This window comes from Cygnus olor, chromosome 2, assembly GCF_009769625.2.
Source record: "Cygnus olor isolate bCygOlo1 chromosome 2, bCygOlo1.pri.v2, whole genome shotgun sequence".
Lineage (NCBI taxonomy): Eukaryota > Metazoa > Chordata > Aves > Anseriformes > Anatidae > Cygnus > Cygnus olor.
In genome coordinates, this window is record NC_049170.1 from 80,140,899 (window position 1) to 80,163,838 (window position 22,940).

Sequence of the window (22,940 nt, forward strand, 5' to 3'; positions counted from 1 at the left end):
ACATTAATCCAGACATGCCTTCAGTAGATGGCAGGAAAGTGAACCACAGAAGTAGTGTATTGTTTTCTTTTTTTTCTAGGAGCCAATCAGACCTCTTGAGAAAAGAGCTCTAAACTTCCTAGTTAATGAATTTTTATTGAAGAATAGTTACAAGCTTACGTCAATAACATTTTCAGATGAAAACCATGATCAGGTAAGGTCTTATGTGCTTTTTTTTTTACACGTCCGCTTTCCGTATTCGGATTTTGTAGCGAACTTAAGTAATGTTAAGATGAGTATTCTAAGAGTTAAGTATGTTAGCATTTTCATAAATAAAGCATCACCTGAAAACACAGCATTTTGAGGAGTATATCCTCAGAATTTTGGGAAGGAAACTAGAATGCTTGCTTTCTGTAAAGGAACCAAAACAAGATGATGAAAACTATCTCAATTTGTATTTCACTATTCAGCTTACATATCTAGAAAGTCAAATACTTAATATCAGAGTGTGGCTGAGGTTGGAAGGGACCTCTGGAATTAATCTGGTCCAGCTCCCTGCTCAAGCGTGGCTGGCGTAGAGCGGATTGCCCAGGATCGTGTCTAGATGGCTTTTGAAGATTTCCAAGGATGGAGACTCCACAACCTCTCTGGTCAATCTGTGCCAGTACTCATTCACCCTCACAGTAAAATAGTGTTTCCTGTTGTTCAGATGGCACCTCCTGCATTTCAACTTGTGCCCATTGCCTCTTGTCCTGTCACTGGGCACCACTGAGAAGAGCCTGGCTCCATCTGCTTTGCAGCCTCCCTTCAGTTATTTATACACATGGGTGAGATCCCCCTGACTTTTCTCTTGCCCAAGCTGAACAGTCCCAGCTGTCAGCCTTTCCTCATAGGAGAGGTACTCCAATCCCTTCATCATGTTTGTGGCCCTTACCGTCTCTCCGGTATGCGCATGTCTCCTTTGTACTGGGGAACCCAGAACTGGACACCACACTTCAGGTGTGGCACCTCAGGTGTGGCCTCACTAGTGCTGAATGGAGGGAATCACCTCCTTTGACCCCCTGGCAACACTTTGCCTAGTACAGTCCAGAATATGTTAGGCTTATTTGCTGCAAGTGCACATTGCTGGCTTTTGTATATATTTAATATCAAACTTACATACGTTATTTTAATAATAAATATATATAATATTGTAATCATTCTTAAGATAACAATACTTAATTGCATAGCTTTGCTCTGTTCTTAGAGCAACAAATAGCTAGCTGCTTCCAGCAGTTAGCTGTAGTAACACTAATAACTTATTTCTTGAAACTAAAGTTAAGCATACATTTTGTTTCAACTTTTTGTTACAACTGTTTAATTATACTATGAGTTATATGTACTTCTACACTTCTCTGTATTCTGATGGACGTCCTTCCAGTTAAACTCAAGGATCTGGATGTCATAAAATCTTGAACATGACTTTGTCACAGAATCATAGAATGGCTGAGGCTGGAAGGGACCTCTGGAGATTTTCTGGTCCAACCCTCCTGCCAAGCAGGGTCACCTACAGCATGTTGTACAGGATCACATCCAGTAGGGTTTTGAATATCTCCAGAGAAGGAGACTCCACAGCAACCTGTTACAGTGCTCTGTCACCCTTACAGTAAAGGCAACTTGCCTCCGTAAGGTAACTTCCACACACAGAGATGAAGGTGTGGTGTCATCCATGGGGGGGCAAAGTTGTGCTCCTGCACACTGTCACAGTGCTGCTTTCTCTAGTCCCATGCAGGATCTCTTCTGCCCAAGATGGTCTGGGAAGGCCCTGGCCAGCTTTGGGAACAGGCCAGCCCAAGCAGGAAAAGAAAAGTAGCACCTCTGCTGCCCAGTCTACACATTTGCATCTCTCCTGGCCAATCTGGCTAGAGCTCATGAAGAGAAGTGTGGGACAAAGAGTGAAAACATAGCTTCTTAACTGCCACCTCACGTGGTTCTCTGAACCAGCTCACTTGGGGAAACCTTTGGTGGGAGAGAGACGATACCACGGCAGCAGACGGAGGCTGATCTCCTTTCTCCGCTTGCCCTGTTGCACAACCACACACAGATCTTCGAGACATTCCTCTAGGTTCTTGATGCAAGTCACCAAGCCAGACATCAGCACTTGGAGCTGGGTTCTCACCTCAGCAACAGAAAACTTGAAGAGATGAAGGGTAGCGTGCCTGGCCTTCCCTTGCAGCTGCAGCGTGGCCCTGCTGTCCTGCAGGCTCAGGAAGACAGCCCCACGCTGCAGGGCTTCCATGAGCTTTGTAACGCCGTCCTCCAGCATGTGGCCTTAAATAGTTGATTTGTGTGGGATGATTAATTATACTCATTCTTTGTCATCTCCTGAGTGTATATTTATGTGTATATTTAATCACACTGTGACACTGAATCCAGTCTTGGAGGAGCTCTTTGTAATAAGGTCTTATCTTAGGTATTTCATAACATAGCTGTGCTTTAATGCATTTTTCTTAAGATGATCAGTTTTATATCTCTTTTGGGAAGGTTCTAGTTACATAATAACTCTTACTGGGTAAAGAAAGTGATGTCATCAACACTCAATATATATGTAGCACAACACTGGAATATTTCTAGTAGAATTAAATATTTTTCTATGCGAATTTCAACCAGTTCTCTCTCTAACTAATCCACTAGTTTTTTTTTCCTACAATTCAAATCTTCATCTCTAAAGAAAATAATTAAAAATACTTGCTGGATCACCCACTTAAAAGTGGAGTTTAATAGGTCTTCATACATAAACTTGTGAGGGTACAGCCCCAAAACCAGATAAGATGAATAACTTCTCCCTGCTTTTTGCATTTTCTCAGCTAGAAATGTTTTATGTTGTAAGGTTACTAACAAAAACAAAGTTCTCAATTGTAAAGAGTAAACATAAACATACTACGTTAATGTATAGCATACACATTGTTTTTTCTAGATTAACGTCATTCTTTCACAAAATAAGGATTATTTGTTCAAATACATGTGTATAACTAGACTACGACAAAACATAGTGAAAATTTTGAAGAGTAGGAAAAAACTCTTGACTGTGTATATGTATTTGAGATTTAATGCCCTGAAAGCAAGCGTTACAACTCCTGTGGAAAGGTGTACACCTGCTTATACGTAGGAATGTGAAATAATCTTGTAGTAATAGGATGGTTACATGTCAATGAAAAAGGTAAAGTCATGTAGTAGTGGTTTGAGATGGGAGGCCCTACTATTGTTTTCACCCATGTACAGTTAATACCATTATGTCTAGATTTCGCTGAGCACGTGCACGCTGTCAGTCATCTTCAGAGCTATTTGACTGGCTGCTTCTGGAAGACTATACCTGCACTTGTGAATGAGATGGGAACAAAATGATAGCCCTGTCAGTCTTCTACCAACTTTACTGGCTTGTGCTGGAGTTTGATCAGCAATGTATCTGATTCTCAAAAGTATTTGCATCCAAAAGAAATAAAAAGTGTGCTGTGTGTTTTGGAAGATTCTCTGTTGAGTACACAACCTAGAGCTGTCTTTAGTGTGAAATGCTTTATTTCATGAAATGAGATGTTTTTCTACTTTTGTTTCTTGTTATCTCTTTCAAGATTTCCTTGTTACTACAGTGCAACTTTGACACGACTGTTTTGCTGTTCTACAGCAAATACAGACCTACAGTTAAATGAGGAAGAAAAAACATACTAAGAGGAAGTATGGTTTAGTTTGGTTTCTCTTATTCCCTTGAAGGATTTTGAACTGTGGGATGATGTAGGATTGAACATTCCAAAACCTCCTGACCTGTTACAACTCTATCGTGACTTTGGAAACCATCATGTTACTGCGAGAGATGTGGTGGATGTATCAGTTGGTGTAGATGATGATGAATTGGAGGCTGCCACTCCTATACTTGGGAACATCCCTGTATTTGAAACAACGCCACAATCAATAGAAGTAAGAGATTGTACAGAAGAAATATTTCAGCTGTTTGCATTGCTACTTCACTGTACTAAACTCTCTTGTTTCTGTCTTGTATTTAGCAATGTTTAATAGTGCAAAAATTAGAAGATCAAATTAGTGTGTTAAACAGTGAGAAATGGTCTTTGATGGAACAAATCCAAAGACTTGAGAGGTATGTACTTATCAATCTGCTTGACTGGAAAGAAATGTTGAAATAACTTCTCAGTGTTTTTCTAGAACAGTTATGACAACATAATTTATAACAGTGGGATTACTAGGAGTTCTTTGGAACAGGGCAGTCTTTCCTTTTAATACGTGCTATTTGATTTGAAGGAAAAAAGGAGGCTTCAAACTGAGTAGTCGCATTTTATTACCTACATCATTTAATTCTGTAATGAGCTTTGTTCTTTCAAGGCAACTTCTTTATTTACCTAATTGAAAACAGAATCAGTTCTGATGTGTTTTGTATAAGTTTTCTCTTGAGTCAGCTGTATTTCGCTCCTCAGTACTGCAATGCGTACAGCTTGCAAACACTGTTAAAGGTGTTTGTTTTAATAACTTATTTCAATATAGGTTTTCTTTCTACAGTGCAAGACCTGTAGAAGTGACAGTATCTTTAACAAAAACAAAAAGACTTCAAATGTTTGGTCAAAACATATGGTTCTGTAAGCAATAAAATATAATTTCTCTTAAGAGATGCATCAATACAACGTAAGGGCAAGCATGTAGTTTTTCAGTGGCTTTATTGATCTGCACAGATACCATTTGAAAGCCGTGTGGGATGGTATGTATTAATTCCCTGCTAGAGCATTTTAAGTTTTGCACCCCAGATGGATTTCTGTCTCTTGACAATGTTTCAGTGCTTAGAGTTCAGCCAGAAGCATGTAATGCTAGCTCTTTTTATTCATTTATATAATTGATTCACTTATTCTGAATGCAACATTTTTCTTACTACTAATTATTGACTAAAGAACTCTGGTAAACTGGTGCTTATTTGAAGACCTTGTGTGATGCAGATTATGTCTGTTAATGGAAGTTTTGAACATACTGGAGATAAAGAGGGAGCTGTTCAGTATGTTGTCCTTATTTCCTTGCTTGTCTCGTGATTCCAACAACCTTCTCATGAAAGTTACAAAAATATTTCATTGTTTGCTTTAATTTTTTAGTGAAATAGACTTCCTCAAGAATGAAAACTTTGCTGTGTCAACAGTTTATGGTGTAGCTCCCCATCCTTCTTCAAAACAAGTGCCTCTCACAGTCTCAGAGGACAATGGACGGTACTTGGATATCAAGAGCTCTGAGAATGACAATAAACATGGAAACACTGAGGAAAAAAGCCTTTCTTTATCAGCTGAAGTGGATTCAAGGACTTCTAAAGATGATACGCTAAATTCTGTGCCCCGTAAAGAAACCGAGAAACTGTCCTCTTGTGCTCCATCAAGTAAAGCTGCAGTCCACTTTGATAAACCTAATAGGTTGGTGATAAGTTTTAACTGAAATACTTTAATTAAAAATTTTTGTAAAGTGGATAGATATTTTTCTAACAGTAAAATTCTGCAGCAGGCATAGATCACTTCATGTTCTGAATACAAATGAAAGACTTAATATACCTTTAGGGTGTACTGCTGGTATTTTCACATATTGTTCCTGATGGGTTTTAGGGAAGATAATTTTTAGCATCAACATTAAGGCTTTCTTTTCACCTCCTACTTGTTTCTAAAAGTTGCCCTGTTCGTTGCAACAACAACAACAACAGAAAAAGCTAAAATCAATATGATGAATGAGAAGACAGGATATTTCCATTCTCCGTTAAAATTTAATTTTGTAATGAAATCTCTTCTGTTCTACTTGAAGACTGGTTGGGGAAATTTTTGCTTTTCGTATGTAGATGCAAGTGCTTATTGTTATTCTTACAGTATATAAAACAACCATATATCTTTTTTAAAAAATTATTATTTATTTTAATAACCAATAAAGGTTACCAATGACATTCTGCTTTTTGAGCTTTGAATTCTGGGCAGTTCTTCTTTACATAACTTTAATTCTTTTAATGAAAATAGGGTATTCATGTTTTTACTTGGAAGCAATGGGTTTGTGTCTGGGTGTTCGTAACAAAATCTCTCCAATATATGCAATCTTCTTAAGCATTATAGTGAAGAGAGAAAGTAAGATGTCCAGTAAGTAATAGATAAGCAACTGTGTAGCTATTGGAAGTAATGTGGGCCACCCAGATACTAAGAGTATATACAGCTAAAGGTATGTATCTGAAAATAATACCAAGCAGAAATCTACGTTTGTAATACTCTGTGCAGATGGAAAATCAATACAGGCTGAAAATTACCGCTGCCTCCTGCTCTCCTCCCTACCCCACTCAAAAAAAAGTGAGTTGCTACCCTTGCTAGTAATTAACTTTTCTTGCAAATTCTAAGTCCTGTTCACCCTAGATTTACCAAACTTCTCTCACTCAGTCCTAGCTGATGGAGACAGTTTTTAGTGATATATCCTCTTTAGAATAAAGCAGCAGTAAAGATGTCTGATTTCTGAATACAGTGGGTTAGAGTATTACTACTAATTTAATCTATTCTAGCTGAACCTACTAGCATTTAATGGGAAAGTAAACCTCAATAATCAAAATTTGTACGTGTCATACATGAATTATAAATGTGTATGCCTACTTTCAACTGTGACTTTCTGCATGTTTTTTTGTTTAGAGCAATTGGGAGTGCCAGGAGGAATTAAGAACATGAATGGTAGATTGATGGTTTTAGGGATAGTAGAGGATAGGTATCAAAATAGGGGGAGATCAGTGAGTGAGGAAGGAACTATGAGTATCTCCAGAGGAATCCGACATCTTTAGAAAAATAGTTAAATACTAAATAAGTAGTTAAATAAAAATAAAGTAGTTAAAACTGAAGTTTTAAAATCTATATGCAAGTGGATTTATTTGAAAAGTAGTTGAAGAGAACCTTGAATTCACATTGAGAATGTTAACTTTAGAAGTCCACTCATACAGTGTTCACTGCAGAAATAGGTAATGTGTGTGTAATGTTTAGCTATTTTTGTACTGAAAGTTCTGTTTGACATGTCATTGAAGGGTCAAAGGAAGCCATATTTGATAGTGTTTTATAGATTTTTATCTATGAATTGTCTTCCTGGGTTACCAACTTGGCTTGTAATACAGTAATGTTCTATTAAGAATTAAATGCTTTCTTAAGTATTTTGAGATCTGTGGGAAAAGAAGCATTGTTCAAGTGCTGTGTATTTATTTCCTTCAGTCTGGGGGCAGTTGTTTGTAGAAGACAATCACTACAGTTTATTCAAAGGGTATTAAAAAGCTGCAATAAATGCTAAGCCGCGGTTCTAAAAGGCAAGATTGTTACTGCAGTAGCTACAGAATGGATTCTTGGCAAAAATCTTGCTCAGATGGGAAGAAAGGCTAGAAGAGCAAGTGAGCCTGCTTTGTGTAACTGCAGTGAGAACAGATGTGTGTGCATGCCCAAAAATGAGGACATGGAGATCCTTGGAAAAGTGCCTTGTATAACAGATTGCAGGAGAAAGCACTAGCAGTAGCTTAAATAGACTTCACTGCATATATTTATTCAACTCATTTTAGGTGTTTGGCAATTTGAACCAAACACAAGGTGTTTTCTGTATGTAACATTCAGTCCTAATTTTTTCAGTAAATTGACTCTTTTTTCCTAGTTATATATGGAATAGAGTAGTGGTGCTTGATTTTTGTATGCATCATACTTTCTTATATTTGAACATCTTCATTACTGGCATCTATTGGTCCTTGAAAAGACTTTCCACTGCCTTGTGTGCAAGAGGCCTGGGTTTGTCTTCATTTCTGCGAGGAAAAGCCTTCAAGGATTTTACTAGATTTCATCAAGAAGCTTTCTAGAGTGTACGTAGCCAGAAGGCGTAATGGAATCCATGTTGCCCAGAGCTTGCTGTTAATTAATCCCCAGAGAAATTTACTGGCACGTTGTCACACTTAGCTTTTCAGTCTCTCCAAAATGGGGATAGAACTTTGCCCTTATTTACGTGTTTAATTAAGGTGTCAGGTAGATGAGGATTTGACATTCTATGGAGCGCTCAGACAAAAGACCTCCAAGACAAAGGTTGGCTAGGGCTTTCGGAGTCTGTTAATATTGCAGTACTGCTTTGCAACACCTGTTCCTATTCTTCCAGTGTAAATAAACTGTAAAGCTTTGAGTAGAGTTTGTAAATGCACCATTCAATAATGCTTTTGCATATTAAGGGCTAGCAGATTATCAAACCAAGATGCTTTACAACTGACTACCATCTAGGTCTTTTAGTATTCATTTTTTAAAGTAAATCCTTTCATTAAATCAAGTTGGTTTGAATTAAACTGACTTCATTAAAACTGACAACACATTTTTTAAAAAATATATATTGTCAAAAAAAATAGTTGATTTTAAGTAATAAATGTGAATTCTTAGGTATCGTATTTTGTAAATAGTCAGAAGAGGAGAAATACCCCGGTATATTTATCCAAATCCTTCTGTTTTCATCTTAACAATGTTAAGTAGGAACATAGCTTCTTAATGTTGGTGTGGGATGTTTTTGGTTTTTGTTAGAAAAGAGTGGTTGATGTATTTATTATAGTGTAATATTTCAATCCAGTAAATAAAAATGTATATATGTCCATAAATGTGCAATCACATGCGTGTAGGTTTTTGTGCACTTAGGCTCACAAAATGGCAGTTTTAAGAGTTGAAAAGGTGATAACCACTTTGCACATAAGAAATAGGACTTCTTCCTTAATCTCATTTGATACAGTTAGAGGATTCAAACAGAAAATGGTGATATACGGTCAGTTATTTTCTGTGCGTGTTCTGGAAGACAAGTGCTCTTTTTAAGCATAGTGCATGAAGCAATGTTTGATTAGCATCTAAATACAGGCTTCAGGTAAGGTAGAGGGAGTTTTCATTACTGGGAAAAATTGGATGCTGCTGCTGCCGACACTAGCCTGTTTTATGTACTGGTCAGTCCAATAATTGCTTTCTGAGAACACTTCTGCCAAATTATTGTCCTTGGACAAGGTAGTTCTGAGACTCTTATCGGGGTTTTATGTATATGCTTGAGGCTTTGAGTAGCTGGGCTGTGTGCTGGTGCTGCGTGTGACCATGAGGTGGTACTTCTACAGACACACGTCAGGGAGGAGGCAGCAACTCAAGTTTAGTTTTGATGCTCTCACTATCCGTCTGAAGGCCAACATTTAGATTTCAGAGTGGCCATTTAGCAGTATGGATTTAATCCTGAAGCTAGTAAATGACTGACTACTCAAACATTTTTATCCAATGTGCAGAATCAGAGCATTGAGCAAAAACTGCTGTTGCCTTGATATTTTTTCCTTGCTTTTCAAAATTGCCTGCTTCCTCTTGTATTGCCAAAACTTCCTTTTCTTTCTTCTTTTGTCCTATTTTTGTCTGTGAAGCAGTTTGAAAGATGTTTCCTTTTTAGGAACTAAAAGTAACTTGTTAATTAGTACATCCACTGTTGCCTTGCTGCAAACTAAAAATCCTAAAAATCAAAGATAATTTTAAACAGCTCTGCTGTGTGCTTCATGGAAAACAAGCTTCTGAATGTCATTTTATCTAGCTGGTTAAACCAGAGTCAAAGGACTTGGTCAGTTACCCTTCTGATCTGTTATTTTTTTCTTCCCCTCCCTTTCTGATGGTATTTCAGGAAATTGTCACCAGCTTTCCATCAAGCACTACTGTCCTTCTGTCGGATGTCAGCAGACAGCCGTTTGGGATCAGAGGTAAATTCCAGTTGGCATAAACTAGCGTGTCCTTTATTCTGCATGGTAGCAGTAGTTAAACTAGCAATAATTGTTTTGTTACAGGACTTCGTAATGTAAATAGAAAGATAAATATAAGTGCATGAAACTTAAGAAATGGGGATTTTAGCTTAAGTATGATACCTAGCTGTAACTATGTAATTACTGGAGAGTTTTGAGTCTCAACAAGTGGATTCATGCTTTTGAAGTTGGCATACCAACTGCAAGACCAGAAACTAATGAGTTAGTATGTGAGCGAATTAAATATTTTTGGTTAAATGATCAGCCTGCAGCAATTCTTACTATTCCTCTAAAAAGATGTTTTTCTATTCCTGTGCTTCAATTAAAAAAAAAGTAAGTTAATATACTTGGTTTTCTAGGTATCTCGAATTGCAGACAGTGAAAAAAGTGTCATGTTAATGTTGGGACGCTGCCTGCCTCATATTGTTCCTAATGTGCTGCTTGCAAAGCGAGAGGTGAGGAACCCTGAAATTTTGCTTTTTATTTTTGCCAGGATGCTTTCTTGTTCGTTTTGAAGATGTTGTCATGAAAGTCTGTTACTTGCAATCATATTCTTACTTTTGTGCATGCATCTCTGCTCCTAGAAAATGGTTTTACACCTCTGTCAGGTGAGTTCAGTAAACCTGCATGGTATCCTAATATTTCCTCCTTTGCTTAAGGCACCCATTAGCTTTCAGCAAGACTACTAAATGTTACTGTAGGTCCATTTGTTTGTGGTAGCGTAAATATTTTTGTTAGAGAAGACTGTGTTGGATATGTGTTACAAAGAACAGAGGATATAAAGTTCAGACGCTGCATTTGGTTTATTTAGTCTATCAATTTCAAAGGTTAATGTTTAGTTTCTTTTACAGCACTATATACTTCAAAAAGATTTTATTGTCTTTTTTGGAAGCTCCATGTAACATCCAAGACAATGTTCATCAAAGGCACCTCTTCATAAGAAAATTACCAATTTTGCTTATACATTTTCCTTAAACCTGTAGTGAATGCAATGTTTATTTTGATTGTAAATGAAGTTGGTGTTTTGCATAATCATGCACACTGTATAATATAGAAAAGGAAGATGGTGATTGAAGATGGGAAAAAATTTGTTTTTTGCTATACTGTAAATATTACATGTTACCAAAAGCATGTAAAAAAAAAAAAAGGCAAAAATTCAACAGTCCTATACGTAACACCAAAAGAAGAGATTTAAAATAGTATAGTTTGAGTAAGTTTCAGTTCTTGCCAAGGGGACCTACAGTATGGTAGATTTAGTGCATATTGCATAAATCTATTTTAAGGCTTTGAAAACTCCTTAAGAAATTTGCACTGATCCTATAATCTAAAATTTAGTAACAAATAATTATTAGCTGTTAATATGTTGAATTTGAGATGTACCAATTAAAAGTGTCAAAATTTGTAACCCCCTCCCCCAACCCTTTTATAGTGAGTGTTTTTTTGTTGTTGTTATTTTTCAATGGAAAAGATTATGTTAATAATCTTTCAAAATAGTTCTGTGAATGTTCCAGGACCAGTGCTTAATTTCTGGTTTCATAATTACTCCTCTCCTTCCCTCTGCTTGGCAGTATATGGTATTTTGGCTTATTTTCACAGCTTGTAGCATAATCTGTGTAATGCATTTAATAGTTCTGTGACTTTCAGGCTATTCCCTACTTATTTTGTTTTACAATTGAAGCTAGATTTGATTACATATATTTTCATCTTAAATGAATCACGTGTTTCAATTTGATTGAAGATCTCACAATTCAGAATTTTGTAACTGGATCACATGGGATGCTTAATGTCCCAAGAATTGAAATTTTCTTTAAAAATATCTTTTCTCAGTTACCACCCACTACTGTAGCTATTGTAATGTTCTTTCAGGTGTAGTCATGGAATTTGAAGGAAAACTTGGGTAGACCGTCTGTTAGTATTTTGAAATATCAGTATTACAGAAACCCAAACTAGGAATTAGGCTCTCTTCAACAAGGTACAGCTTTGGGTCTTGTCTTAACAGTTGTATTGTTAGGGAGTTGTAGCAGGATTTTATTGATAAGTAAAAATGTATCAAAAGACCACCAATTTGAGCAAGATACTTAAAAAATGATTACTAGTCTGCTCTGAAAATATATAATGGTGGTATTTAAGATCTTTCTCTGTTAGTGTGTAAAGCATGAGAATTAAACATAATTTTGTAATGAATCTCTAGTGTGTCCCCCCATCTTAGTTCCTTAAGTATCCATCATGTTCTATTTAGTTGCAAAATCTTAAGCTGAAATTATTGTGCTGTGTATTTTCATTCTGGAGAAACTGTGTTTGTGGAGAATGACGGTCTCAATAGGTATTGTCCTTCACAGGAGATTTAGAGGCCATTTCATGAATGCTTCTCACCCTTAGTAGCAGGCTGCCTGACATGTTAAGAAGTGGTCCATTAAATATCATAGTTGACATCTGAACAACTAGTTAGTGTCAGAATGACAGACACATTTCCAAAATTACTTATTTTATGTATTGAAGTACATTTATTTAAACAAAATAAAAACATAATCAACCACCTTGTATTTGCCGGGAGATATACAATAAATAGATTCCTTTAGCTAAATTTTAGTTAGAGAAGAGACACTTAAATTTTGTTTTGCAATAATAAATCAGTTCAAAACTGATTTGTCAGACTTAATAAATGTAAAAATCAATGTCTGTGTCAGGTAACAGGAATAACCTTGCTTACATGTTCAACTTCCATACTCTGCAATCTGTAGTCTTTGAGCAGAGTTTGCGCCAGAGTAAACTTTTTGGCTTAGTATCAGGATCTTGTTACACTTGATCTTAATCAAGAAACACTTCCGCAACTGTTGGTACCTTTCAATTCCCTGTTATTCCAGGATTAGTTTATCTTGTTAGCTTTCATTAGTGTAATGCAAACTTAGCAAAATCATAATAGCAATAGCTTATTGAATGTCCTCTACTAAATTTTTGTGTTGGGAAACTTCTATTTATATAGAGTTGAACATGCTAAGAACCAAGTTCTGCTGTTATTTCTTCATAGTTGAAGGAAAGATAATGCGGAATCTGCAAGCTCTGAGTGCCATTCTTGGCTAGAAGAGAGTAATGCTGTAGATGTGAAGTTGTTTGCATTAGCATGTGTTAACTACATGTAGACATTACTGAGGCACTTAGTCTGTGGTTAGTTTTACAGCTATCTGTCTCAGTACAGTTGTACTGCATATGTGACCTCAGATTTTCATCTCAGTCTTATCCTTTACAAGTCATAAAATGCAGGCTTTGTTCAAAAAGTAAAAAAAACAAAAAGCTCCCCTCCTTCCCCCCCCCCCCCCCCCCCCCCCCATTCCCAGGCATGAAAGCAGTCATCCATCAGTGTATTCTAAAAGACTGCTCCTCTTTTAGGGGAGAAATAAAGGAATATAATAGGGGAGAAGAAAAACATTTAAATGACCAATTAATTTTTTTTCTGCTACTTAGTACAATTTAGGCTGATGTAGGCTCTTACAGTTTGTGTCATGTATTAACACTACAATTGAATATTTTTTTTCATTTTAAAACTAAAAGATGTCTAAATTCTGAACTTCAAATACATCCTTGCACAAGAGATTCTGTACCTGTAACTTAACTAGCACCTGCAGCTGTATCAGTTGCTTTGATCAAGATTTTGTTAGCTTTACTAATATTCAGAGGCTTTACATTACAGAAAAAAGATTACATAATATTGTAATATTATGTAATATAATAATCTAACATCATATAATATAAAATGTTATAATAATAATATAATATTCGATCACAACTTAAACATTGACTAGCAGAGAAGAATAAAAGGAATACATTCATGCAATTTATCATAATGTCATCCTGATTTATTATGTTTACAACTCTTTGCCATGTTGTTAATTTTAATATTTTAAATAATAAAGAAGATGACTATGCCGAGCTATTAAAGTAACCAATCTTGGCACTTAACACTAATTTCATTTGTTCTTTGAGATGATTATTTTACCGATGAACACTGACCAAGACATGAATAGTGAGAGAAACTCAGTTGTACAAGACTTGTCAGAACATTAAACAAAAATCTTGTAACATGGGCAACAACACTGATAGGAAAATAACATGCTACCTTATACGAAAGTTGTCAGCAAAATAGACAAATGTTTGCTATAATATGTATATAATATATATATATATAAAAAAAACATGTGGGAGGAACTGTTTTGCCTCTAGTTGAGGTAATACCAGTTCCTGTTAAAAAGCCATCTGCTTTTGACCATAATGAAGAGCTGCTTCATATGCCTATGTAAATGTTGTTGTTATTGAGAACTTCAGTCAGCTCAAATAGTGAATCCTGTTCAAAGATCGCAGAATATGTTATAAGTTAGGGAGAAGTCGTGCAAAGGTGCTATGGTATATTTCATGCTGTAGAAAAAATGTGATTTTTTTTTCTTTGGGGAGACCTAAAAGGAGAGTTACCCAGAAGCAAAACAAAAAGCTGGGTGGTTTCAGTTCTTCTGTGCAGTGTGCTAGGTCAACTTTGTGGTCTTGTCCATGGTTTACCTGTGTGTGGCTCATTTCACAGTAAAAACAAATTAACTTTTTTTTCCTCTCCCTTCTACAATTGAACATCTCACAAATACAAACTGCCCCAGAAAGAAACTTACCTTTTCAGTAGTAGAGGTGAGACCTTCAGTACAATGTGATTTATTTCTGGACTCACTCATCAAATCACAAGCGCTGAGAATATGATAGCAGTCTGCTTGCCCTCTAATGAGAAAACTCTGTGAGTCACTCCTTCTGGTATCATTTACTGGCAGCAGTAGAAACTAATCACAGTTTTCTGAAGTCAGAGGCAAAAGGGAAAGGCGACTGTGAGGCATGTACAGGATGTTTAGGAAGGATCCAAAATTAAATAGAGAAGTGAAGTTTCATTTAAATTTTAAGTTCTTAACGTCTAAGTGTCAGCACAAGTGGTATTCCTTCCCAAGGAAGGCAGAATGTTTCAATTAGCACTGGAAGTCCTCTCCTTGATTAGCCGAATGCCAATTCTGTTCTGTGTTACTGGAAAATGTGCTGTTTTCTACAGCATTCCTCTGCTGGCTTTTTTGAGAATGAAAAAACTGGGATTTATCTAAGGCATGTCCTTTATCAGCAAACAGGAATGAACCTGAACCTGCCTGTAAGTCGGTGTTGTACGGCTACGTTCTTAATCATCTTGAATATTCAGATAAGAATCTGTCCCTTCTTAAATCTTCAGAAGACCTCACTTGACCCGTTCTGTCCATCTATGAGAGCAGTTTTTGTTCTTCTTTAGAGAAAGACCCTTTCATCTCCAGTTTTACCTTCCCTTCTATGAAGTCTGTAGGGAACACGCACGACACTGTTCAAGACTTTTCACTCTTTCTCCACTCCCCTTAATAGAAGGAACTGTAGCAGCACTGATGCAGCGATGCAGAGAACGCTCTCTTCTCCCATAGTATGCATGAAAGAATGACCAATGGACAAGAAAATACAGCTAATTCCATCAGCTATAATAACCAGCTTTCTGCAAGGTAAAGAATTAGCCTTGTATCTGCCCCGTATCAGTGGTATTAGGTAATTCATCAACAGTTGTCTAGGTGAATATTGAGAGGTGTTTTCCTTTCATACAGACTCAGATGGAAAAAAACAACTTTACTAACTTACTTTAATTTGAAAGGAAGCTTTAAAAAAAAATCCTCACGACACTCTTTTGAAATCTAGTAGTTCTGAGTGAGCAATTGAGATTTTTGAGTAGGTACTCAAACATAGTAGGAAAGTGGAGTCAGTGTAATGATTTCAACAGATGAAACAAAACCTCCTTAAAACTATGTGTGTCCCATTTCACGGGAGATATATATATGGTAATAATCTTTATAAGAATCCTTAGGAATATTTGCAAGACTATTAGGATGATTTGAACTTAGAGTAGCCTTCAGAAAGTTATGTCTCAGCATAGTAATGTAGTTATTTTTTGGTAAAAAGGTTTTTCCATGAGCTATAATCATTATGGTGAAGTTAGTAATTATGTTTTGTATATGCAAAATTCAATTGGATTTATTTTTTGAAAGATCTTACCTTAATGTATAAGTATTGGTATTTAGAGCGGCATTTTTATTGTAATTTTTTTAGAATCTTTTTGAGTTAAAACAGTGTTTACAGTAGAGAAAATGCTTCTGTGAAGTACAAAACAAAAAAATAAATAGGTTAAGTCCCCTCCCTTCTCAGAACTTCAAATAGGAGCAAAAACTGAACATTAAAGATACAAAGAATAACATACAACGTGCAAATTCTAGAGGGAAGGGAGGTTTCAAATGAAGAAAGTTTAGCTCTTCGTGCAATAACATTTGTAAAATTTCTCTTTAGAAAGGTTTCACATTTTTTTACATTGTGCTAAAATCATAGAAAAGCAAAATCAAAAATTGGTTCATATTAAAATGTTGAGAAAAAAAAGTGTCCAATTGCTCAAATCTAGTTTTCATTTCTCCTTCTGTACTTCCAGATTTTTGAAGTGGTTGGTGAGATATTTCTGTATGCACTCATCTGTCTCGTAATTTTCCTAATCCATACCTTTTGATGGGTTAAATATTGCTAAAGTGACTCGCAGAACATTGAAATACATTCTAGGACCTGTCTTGGCCATCTTCAGGGGGGAGAAAAGCATGTTGAGTAGATTTTTTTTTTTAATGAAAACAAGAACTATCAGGAGGAGACTAGCTTAGGCGATGCTCTAACACAGAGCATTGTTCTTTGCTTATAATAAACATAGCTCTGGCTATTCAGGATAATCAAAGTTGAGCTTACTTCTCAAGAACATCAAGAATAGGTCACTTTGAATGTCTGCAAGCAGAATTTGGCACCTCTCTGCAACGATGTTAGAGAAAACTACAGTTTTTTCTAGGCTTTGTACAATCTTTCCTGGTAATTTGAAAAGTGTTTTGCCAGTGTCATCTGCTTGGTTGTCACTGCTTATTAATTTTCAAAGAGCTTTTCTGTTGAAATTGGCTCCCAAGTGTGGGCAAGGTGGGAGAGGCAGTCTTCTGGCTACTAGCCTGTGTTTTCTCTGCAGACACCTTGGTTTGTGTTGCTTTTCTCCCCCAAACTCCCATTGTGATATTTCTGTCCATATATTATTAAAATCAACTGGAAATTGTGTGGTTTCCAAATTGGGTTGGAGTAAAGGCTCCTATTATCAGGGTCAAGGAAAAGGACTTCCAGTCCATGTTTTACAAACATTTGTTTCTTCTGGGAATGAATACCATTAAGGTTTTAAGGCATATAGATAAGAAAATCTTTGCTGCTGTGAACAGTCTTGTATTTTCTCTTAGTTAATGTTTCATATGGTATTTTCTTGGTAGTTTGTTCATTAAGGAAATTGAATTGCTCTAAAGATAAAATTCAGACTTAGATATTGCCTATTTATTGAAAAAAATCTTTTAATAAACCATGTCATTCTCAATCAACACAAAATAGAAGGTATTTGTCTGCAGTCACCTTTACCAGTGTATGTTCCATGATGCTCATTCAAATTTGTGCATGAAAATTTTGTGCGTGCTTCATTGGACATTTTATCTCTAACTCCACAGATTGTTCCATAGATGTCTGTGGAACTTTCTTAATTCAGTAGGTAGTGGAAAAAATATAGACCATATATGTCCTGTAACTCTGGTTACAAGTGACCTGCATATGTTAATTGTAATTTGTGTAGAGTTTTTTATTTTCTGTGCTGGTTGTCCCCTAATCTTTCCTAGCAGGAAAATAATTCTAACTTTCATCAGCCCTCACTTTTTTCAGGTCACTTTTATAAGAGGTCAAGACTGAAACATCTGTAACTTTTTTGATGTTACATGACTAGATTTATCTTCTTAGTTTCTTTTTCCATTAATGAAAATTTGCCAAAAGCATTTTTACTTTGTTTGGTTTTCCCCTACCTGCAACTTTTTAGGAACTGATCCCACTCATCCTGTGTACGGCCTGCCTCCATCCTGAACCCAAAGAGAGAGATCAGCTTCTACACATCCTGTTCAATTTGATCAAACGACCAGATGATGAGCAAAGGTGTGTTTGTGTTTGTGTGTTGCAGGACAAGAAGGAACATTTTTTCTTTGTCAGAGAAGCAGAACTAATAGAAATTGGATATTACTGGATGATTTTAACCAAGTTTCACTGAAGCTGATATTTTGTTGGTACAATGTTGACAAATTTGTGTGGACTTTGGGGCTTTCCATTTCTATAACCTGTACTTTCTAGTTACTGAAATGCAAGAATGTGCTTGGTTAGCTGCAGTGTAACATTTCAGTTCCTCTCTTCCTTAAGGATGAACTGGAATTTTCTGTAAAAATAAACTTTAGGATCCTACTTCTTAGTTTAGGATCCTGCTTCTTAGTAGTGGTAGATAGAGGGATCAAAGCAGCTTTTTTAAACTCCTGTCTTAGCGTGTTCTAGTTACCCATATGTTTGTAAGCTAAATAGTGTTTGTTTAGCATGGGAAAACAGTTGGAGGAAAGTAGTACTGTTTTTGTTTGTGGTTCACTACTATGATAGTAATAAAAATTCAGAAGACTGAAGCAAATTATTTAGTTTTGACAAGTATTAAGAGCTTTGTTTTATTTTAGTTAAGCCTTTGAAACAAAATATTGTTTTTATTTTGCTTTATAAATGTAGTTCTTTCTTAGTAGTCAGAATGTCTGACTTTGTACCAGTCTGGGTTAGATTATCCTTAAGGTTGAAAGGCTGTATCCTAGCTGGTATGTTTTCTTTAATTATGGAAAGTTTTTCATATTTGGTGATCTGTTGTTCTTCCATTATTTTATTCAGAGTTGTTATAAAGCATCTGTATCTGTTGCTTCTCTATTCTGTCTTCAGAATAGGCTTTAATGAATTAAGTCAAACACGTTTCTTTTGAAGAATCTCTGAAACCCAAGTGTTCTGGTGTCTTTTTAAATTGTTCCCATGTTAAAACATAGTGATGATGTGTAATTGAAAGAGATGGCTTGGAGACTAAAACAAACAGACACAAAAAGTATGAATAAATAAGTTAACTTGTAGTACAGTGGCACCATGCAGGTTGAAATGACATAAAGAAGCAGTCCTTGTTCTACTTCAGGTACATCAGAAAATTGCTTCTGAAAAATCTACAGTTCTCTAAAATGTTTTCAATGTCCCATGCAGATTGTGAAGCTAAAACTGTTTTGTGATTGATGGGGGCAGGAAGCTGCATCTCAATTCTAGTCCCTTGTAGTTGATTTGTCACAAGGCCGGTGGCCTGTCAAGTTGATTTTTCATACACTTGTTTAGCTGTTGTTGGGTATGTCATTTCCAGCAGCTAAGAAGGAAGAAAATCCAACTTGCTTTTTCCTTAAAGTTGTTCATTCTTTGTTGTGAAATACAAATTTATATCTAAAAATGATAACTTGGTTTCATCATAAATTTGGGAAGAGTATTCTGCTATATTCCCTGGAGGGCAGAGGGGTACATGCCATGTATGCATGACTTATTTACACACATGTGAGTTGTAATCAATTTTAATGTTGCCACAGCACCTTACTGAAGAATAATCTCCATAAAAGAAAAGAGATTCTGAATAAAAATTGGGAAATACTTATTCAGAGCTTGTTTCAGTCAGTATTTTTTTATATCATATATTTATGGAAGGATACTATTAATGCTTGCTTTTTATCTAAGTAAGTTTGAATAATGTTTTAGCAGTCTTGCGTGCTATCAAGTGAGCAAAGACATTCAGGTTTAATCACCAGGACAATCATGTTAATTAGTTCTTACGTTACTCAGTCACCTACTGCCATGCTGTACAGGCCTACATTTTACATTAAAGTAGCAGATGATAAGTTGACTTTTTTAGTTTGTTAAATGTAGGAGACCGAAATATGGCATCGCATTTATACTGAACAACCCATTAAAATAAACCTGCTGCTTACTATAAATATTTGGCCTTGTAAAGTATGCTAACAGTTAGTCAGAAAGCCCGTGTTGTCCTTTCCCCTGTGAAAGGCATTTTGGTGCTTGTAGATGTAGCATATCACCGTAGTCTTGTACATTTGTCATATTTAACAAGTCCACTTTTATCCTCAAGGCTCTGCTCATTAATTCACTATTTGGCTTTTCCAAATGTGTATCAAATTCTCTTCTGCAAGCAAATACGTGTTAGCTTTACTTAAAATGCTTTTTGGACAATTATGTCATTTTTGGAAGCCAGGGAGCCATGAAGAAAGTAGTTTATTGTTGGGGTCTTTTAGGACAAGGTTAAAACATAGATTGAAATGTAAACTCTTGAGAAGATCTCCAAGCATAATATATGTAGAAACAGCTCTCTTACTGAAGAGAAATTAAAATACATTACACTTAGTGGGACTAGTATGAGTTTTCTTGGGTCATATGATGCCACTTTGTGCAGAATTCATGTAACTTGTTGACATATGATGGAAAACTCTTGTAAGCAAGTTTTTAATGTAAACTTCAGGTGTAACAAAAGACTCTGAATTGTGTATTGTAAGACTAAATTGCTAACCAGTGCATGCAGCCACTTTCTAAAACATCTAGGAAGAGCTAAGAAGTGTTAAGCTATGTGTTCTGCTCTAACTCTTGCCACGTTCCTTGAGTCTGATTCTTGATTCCACTTTGTTTTTTGTACTGATGAAGCTGAGTAGTACTGATTGGCTTTATGTTCCTGTCTAGGGGATTGTAAGCACATAAGCTGAAGAGAGCTGTTTGTGGAAAGCCTTCTCAACATCTTGTTAACAAAAGAGAGCATCCTGACAATAACTGGAAATACATTTTGCCCCATATCTAGTCTAGATGGCGACTTTTGGAATAGTTCAGTGTTAACGTATTTGGTTTCAATAACTTGTCATTGGGTTCCTTTCAACCTTTCCTTTCCCTGAAATACCAGCTGTTGTCACATACTTGAAGGATGGTTATAGTAAAATATGTCAAAGATTATTTTTGAATAGTTTTGCAATATCTGAAATTTCCCAACTTTATCGCCAAGGCAAAAGGGAAGTCTGACTTAATTTTGAGATTTCATTAAGGTTTTTTGAGGTTTAGTTAAAAATAAAATACAGTTTGTCTTTCCCTTTTTCTGATGCAGTAGATTTCACATGACTACTGTATCCTGCCATTTGCTATTAACATATTATGAAAGTATGCTCTGTTGCCCAATTCTGTGATTAGGTGTAGGTCAAGAACCAGACAGGTATTTGAATTTCTCTTGTTTGTTGTAGAACTTGGAATTGCCACAGTCTTTTGTCTCCATATTGCTATCACAATATCAGCTTTTGATTTCTCGAGTCTTATCTAATCGTTATGTTTTTGTTTTTCCCCCAAACCTTTTACCTTGATCAAAGGTCTAGTTCACTGTACGTGGTAGAGAAACTAAAAAAATATTTTTTAAAAAAAAACCTTGTATTGTTTGGCCTATAGCATGCTGGGAAAAAATCTTTTAGGTAGACTATTTCTCCTTGAAAATATTCTGAAAGTTAACACGTCTCTTTTTGATGGAGGAGTATGTTGTATTACTGGTCAAGAAATAATCAGCAGAATCTCTGCCTTTCAACCTTAAGGGCATACTGTTAGCTGCAGTAAATATTCAGGAGTTCAGAAATGACACTGAAATGGTATCAGATTAATTCTGTCTTGCCTTCTGCAAAGTATTAATGAACAAATTCAGTTGTATTCTAATCTGACTGTAAAGGTGATAAAATGAGTGTCTCAAGTTTGTGTGTTATCATTTGAAACTGGTTATCTAAGTGTTGATGTAAACACTAAAACTAGATCAAATTGGTAAACTATATGCAAAGTCGGTTTCATTCCAGTCCTGTTAACAGAAGAAATAACTAAAACTCAAAATTCCTAGCAAAATAAACTCTCATCAAATAAAAGTTAAAATATCATAAATGACAGCTGAGTACACTTTTGCAAATGCCAATAGTTTAATCTCATTTTTGCCTCAATGGACTTAAAAACAAACATCCGCCCCTCCCTCCAAACTTCCCTACTATGTATTTTGCAACAGGATGATCTATCTTCAATCATTCCCTATATATCCACTTTTAAGTTAAATTTTACTTCTACATCTACAGTAGAACCTCATTTTGTGTATAGCTGTTTGTGAGGAAGGTGGTTCTTCAAATGTCTTAAATGTAGGTAAGATAATGGAAAAAATAATGAGGGATTTATGACCTCACATAGTTCCTGAAGTTACTCACCCAGCTGCTTGCATGGATTGGTCAAAAGCACATTTTTACTTTAAGTTTTTTTGGATCCTAATAGTAAATAATAATTATTTAGGAATAAGTATTTTTAAATCTCCTAAATTGTTTGTTTTGTTGTTGTCATTTTTTTTTAGCAAGAATATAAATAGAAATTAGGTCATCATATATACTACTGATAGATCGTGTCCCTTCCATAATGGACTTTTGAAGATTTCTGACAAGAGTAAAGTCCAGTATTTGGGAGATGACAGTAACTTGCATATTAGAATGTTGCAAGACCGTTTCATGGAAGAATGAAATTACTTTGAACAAAGGTCATTCAAACCAACAGATGCTTCTAAATAAAAGCAGTAGGTAGTGTTAATTAACTTAGATCTTGTTATTGCATGGTGAATCATGGTATTCAGAATTAAGACTTGTATCAGAGATTTAGTCAGAGATTCCCAATCTCAGACGTCAGGAAATGAGTGCTCAGGGGTTCCCCAGTCAGAGATTTTCAGGCTCTGGCTCACTGCATTTTGGATCTACTAGTTTCTTGAAAAGGCATATTAAGTAGAAAACAATATAATGGCTTTCAGTTTAAGATTTAGCCTTTCAGTCGGTGTCAGTCAGTGTGTATGGAGTAAGATTTTGACTGTAGATAATTACCTGTTGCCTGACCATACATGTTTTTCCTGACTTAAAGAATTAGGATGTCATATGTTATAGAGCTTCTCTTTACAAACAGATTAAGTTTTTTAAATTTATGTTTTCAGACAGATGATACTGACCGGTTGTGTGGCGTTTGCCCGACATGTTGGACCAACGCGTGTAGAAGCTGAGCTTTTACCACAGTGTTGGGAACAGGTAATGGTTATTTTGTGCTTTACACTAGTAAATTAGTTGCAACTTCATAAATGTTGGGTTTTATTTGTTGACGTGGAGGTTGTTTTAGTTTTCTTCTT

The 22,940-nt window shown here is 35.8% G+C and overlaps 1 protein-coding gene across 2 annotated transcripts in view; it reads left to right on the forward strand.

Annotated features, from left to right (window-relative positions):
* Positions 1-22,940, forward strand: part of RELCH (RAB11 binding and LisH domain, coiled-coil and HEAT repeat containing) — a 74,239-nt gene that overhangs the window by 23,771 nt on the left and 27,528 nt on the right. For both annotated transcript variants that reach the window (XM_040547952.1, XM_040547953.1), the window contains exons 5-12: positions 80-193; positions 3,727-3,930; positions 4,017-4,108; positions 5,103-5,411; positions 9,649-9,724; positions 10,123-10,218; positions 17,715-17,827; positions 22,752-22,842. In XM_040547952.1, coding sequence (XP_040403886.1) covers positions 80-193; positions 3,727-3,930; positions 4,017-4,108; positions 5,103-5,411; positions 9,649-9,724; positions 10,123-10,218; positions 17,715-17,827; positions 22,752-22,842 — 1,095 coding nt within the window. The remainder of the gene's footprint in view (positions 1-79; positions 194-3,726; positions 3,931-4,016; positions 4,109-5,102; positions 5,412-9,648; positions 9,725-10,122; positions 10,219-17,714; positions 17,828-22,751; positions 22,843-22,940) is intronic.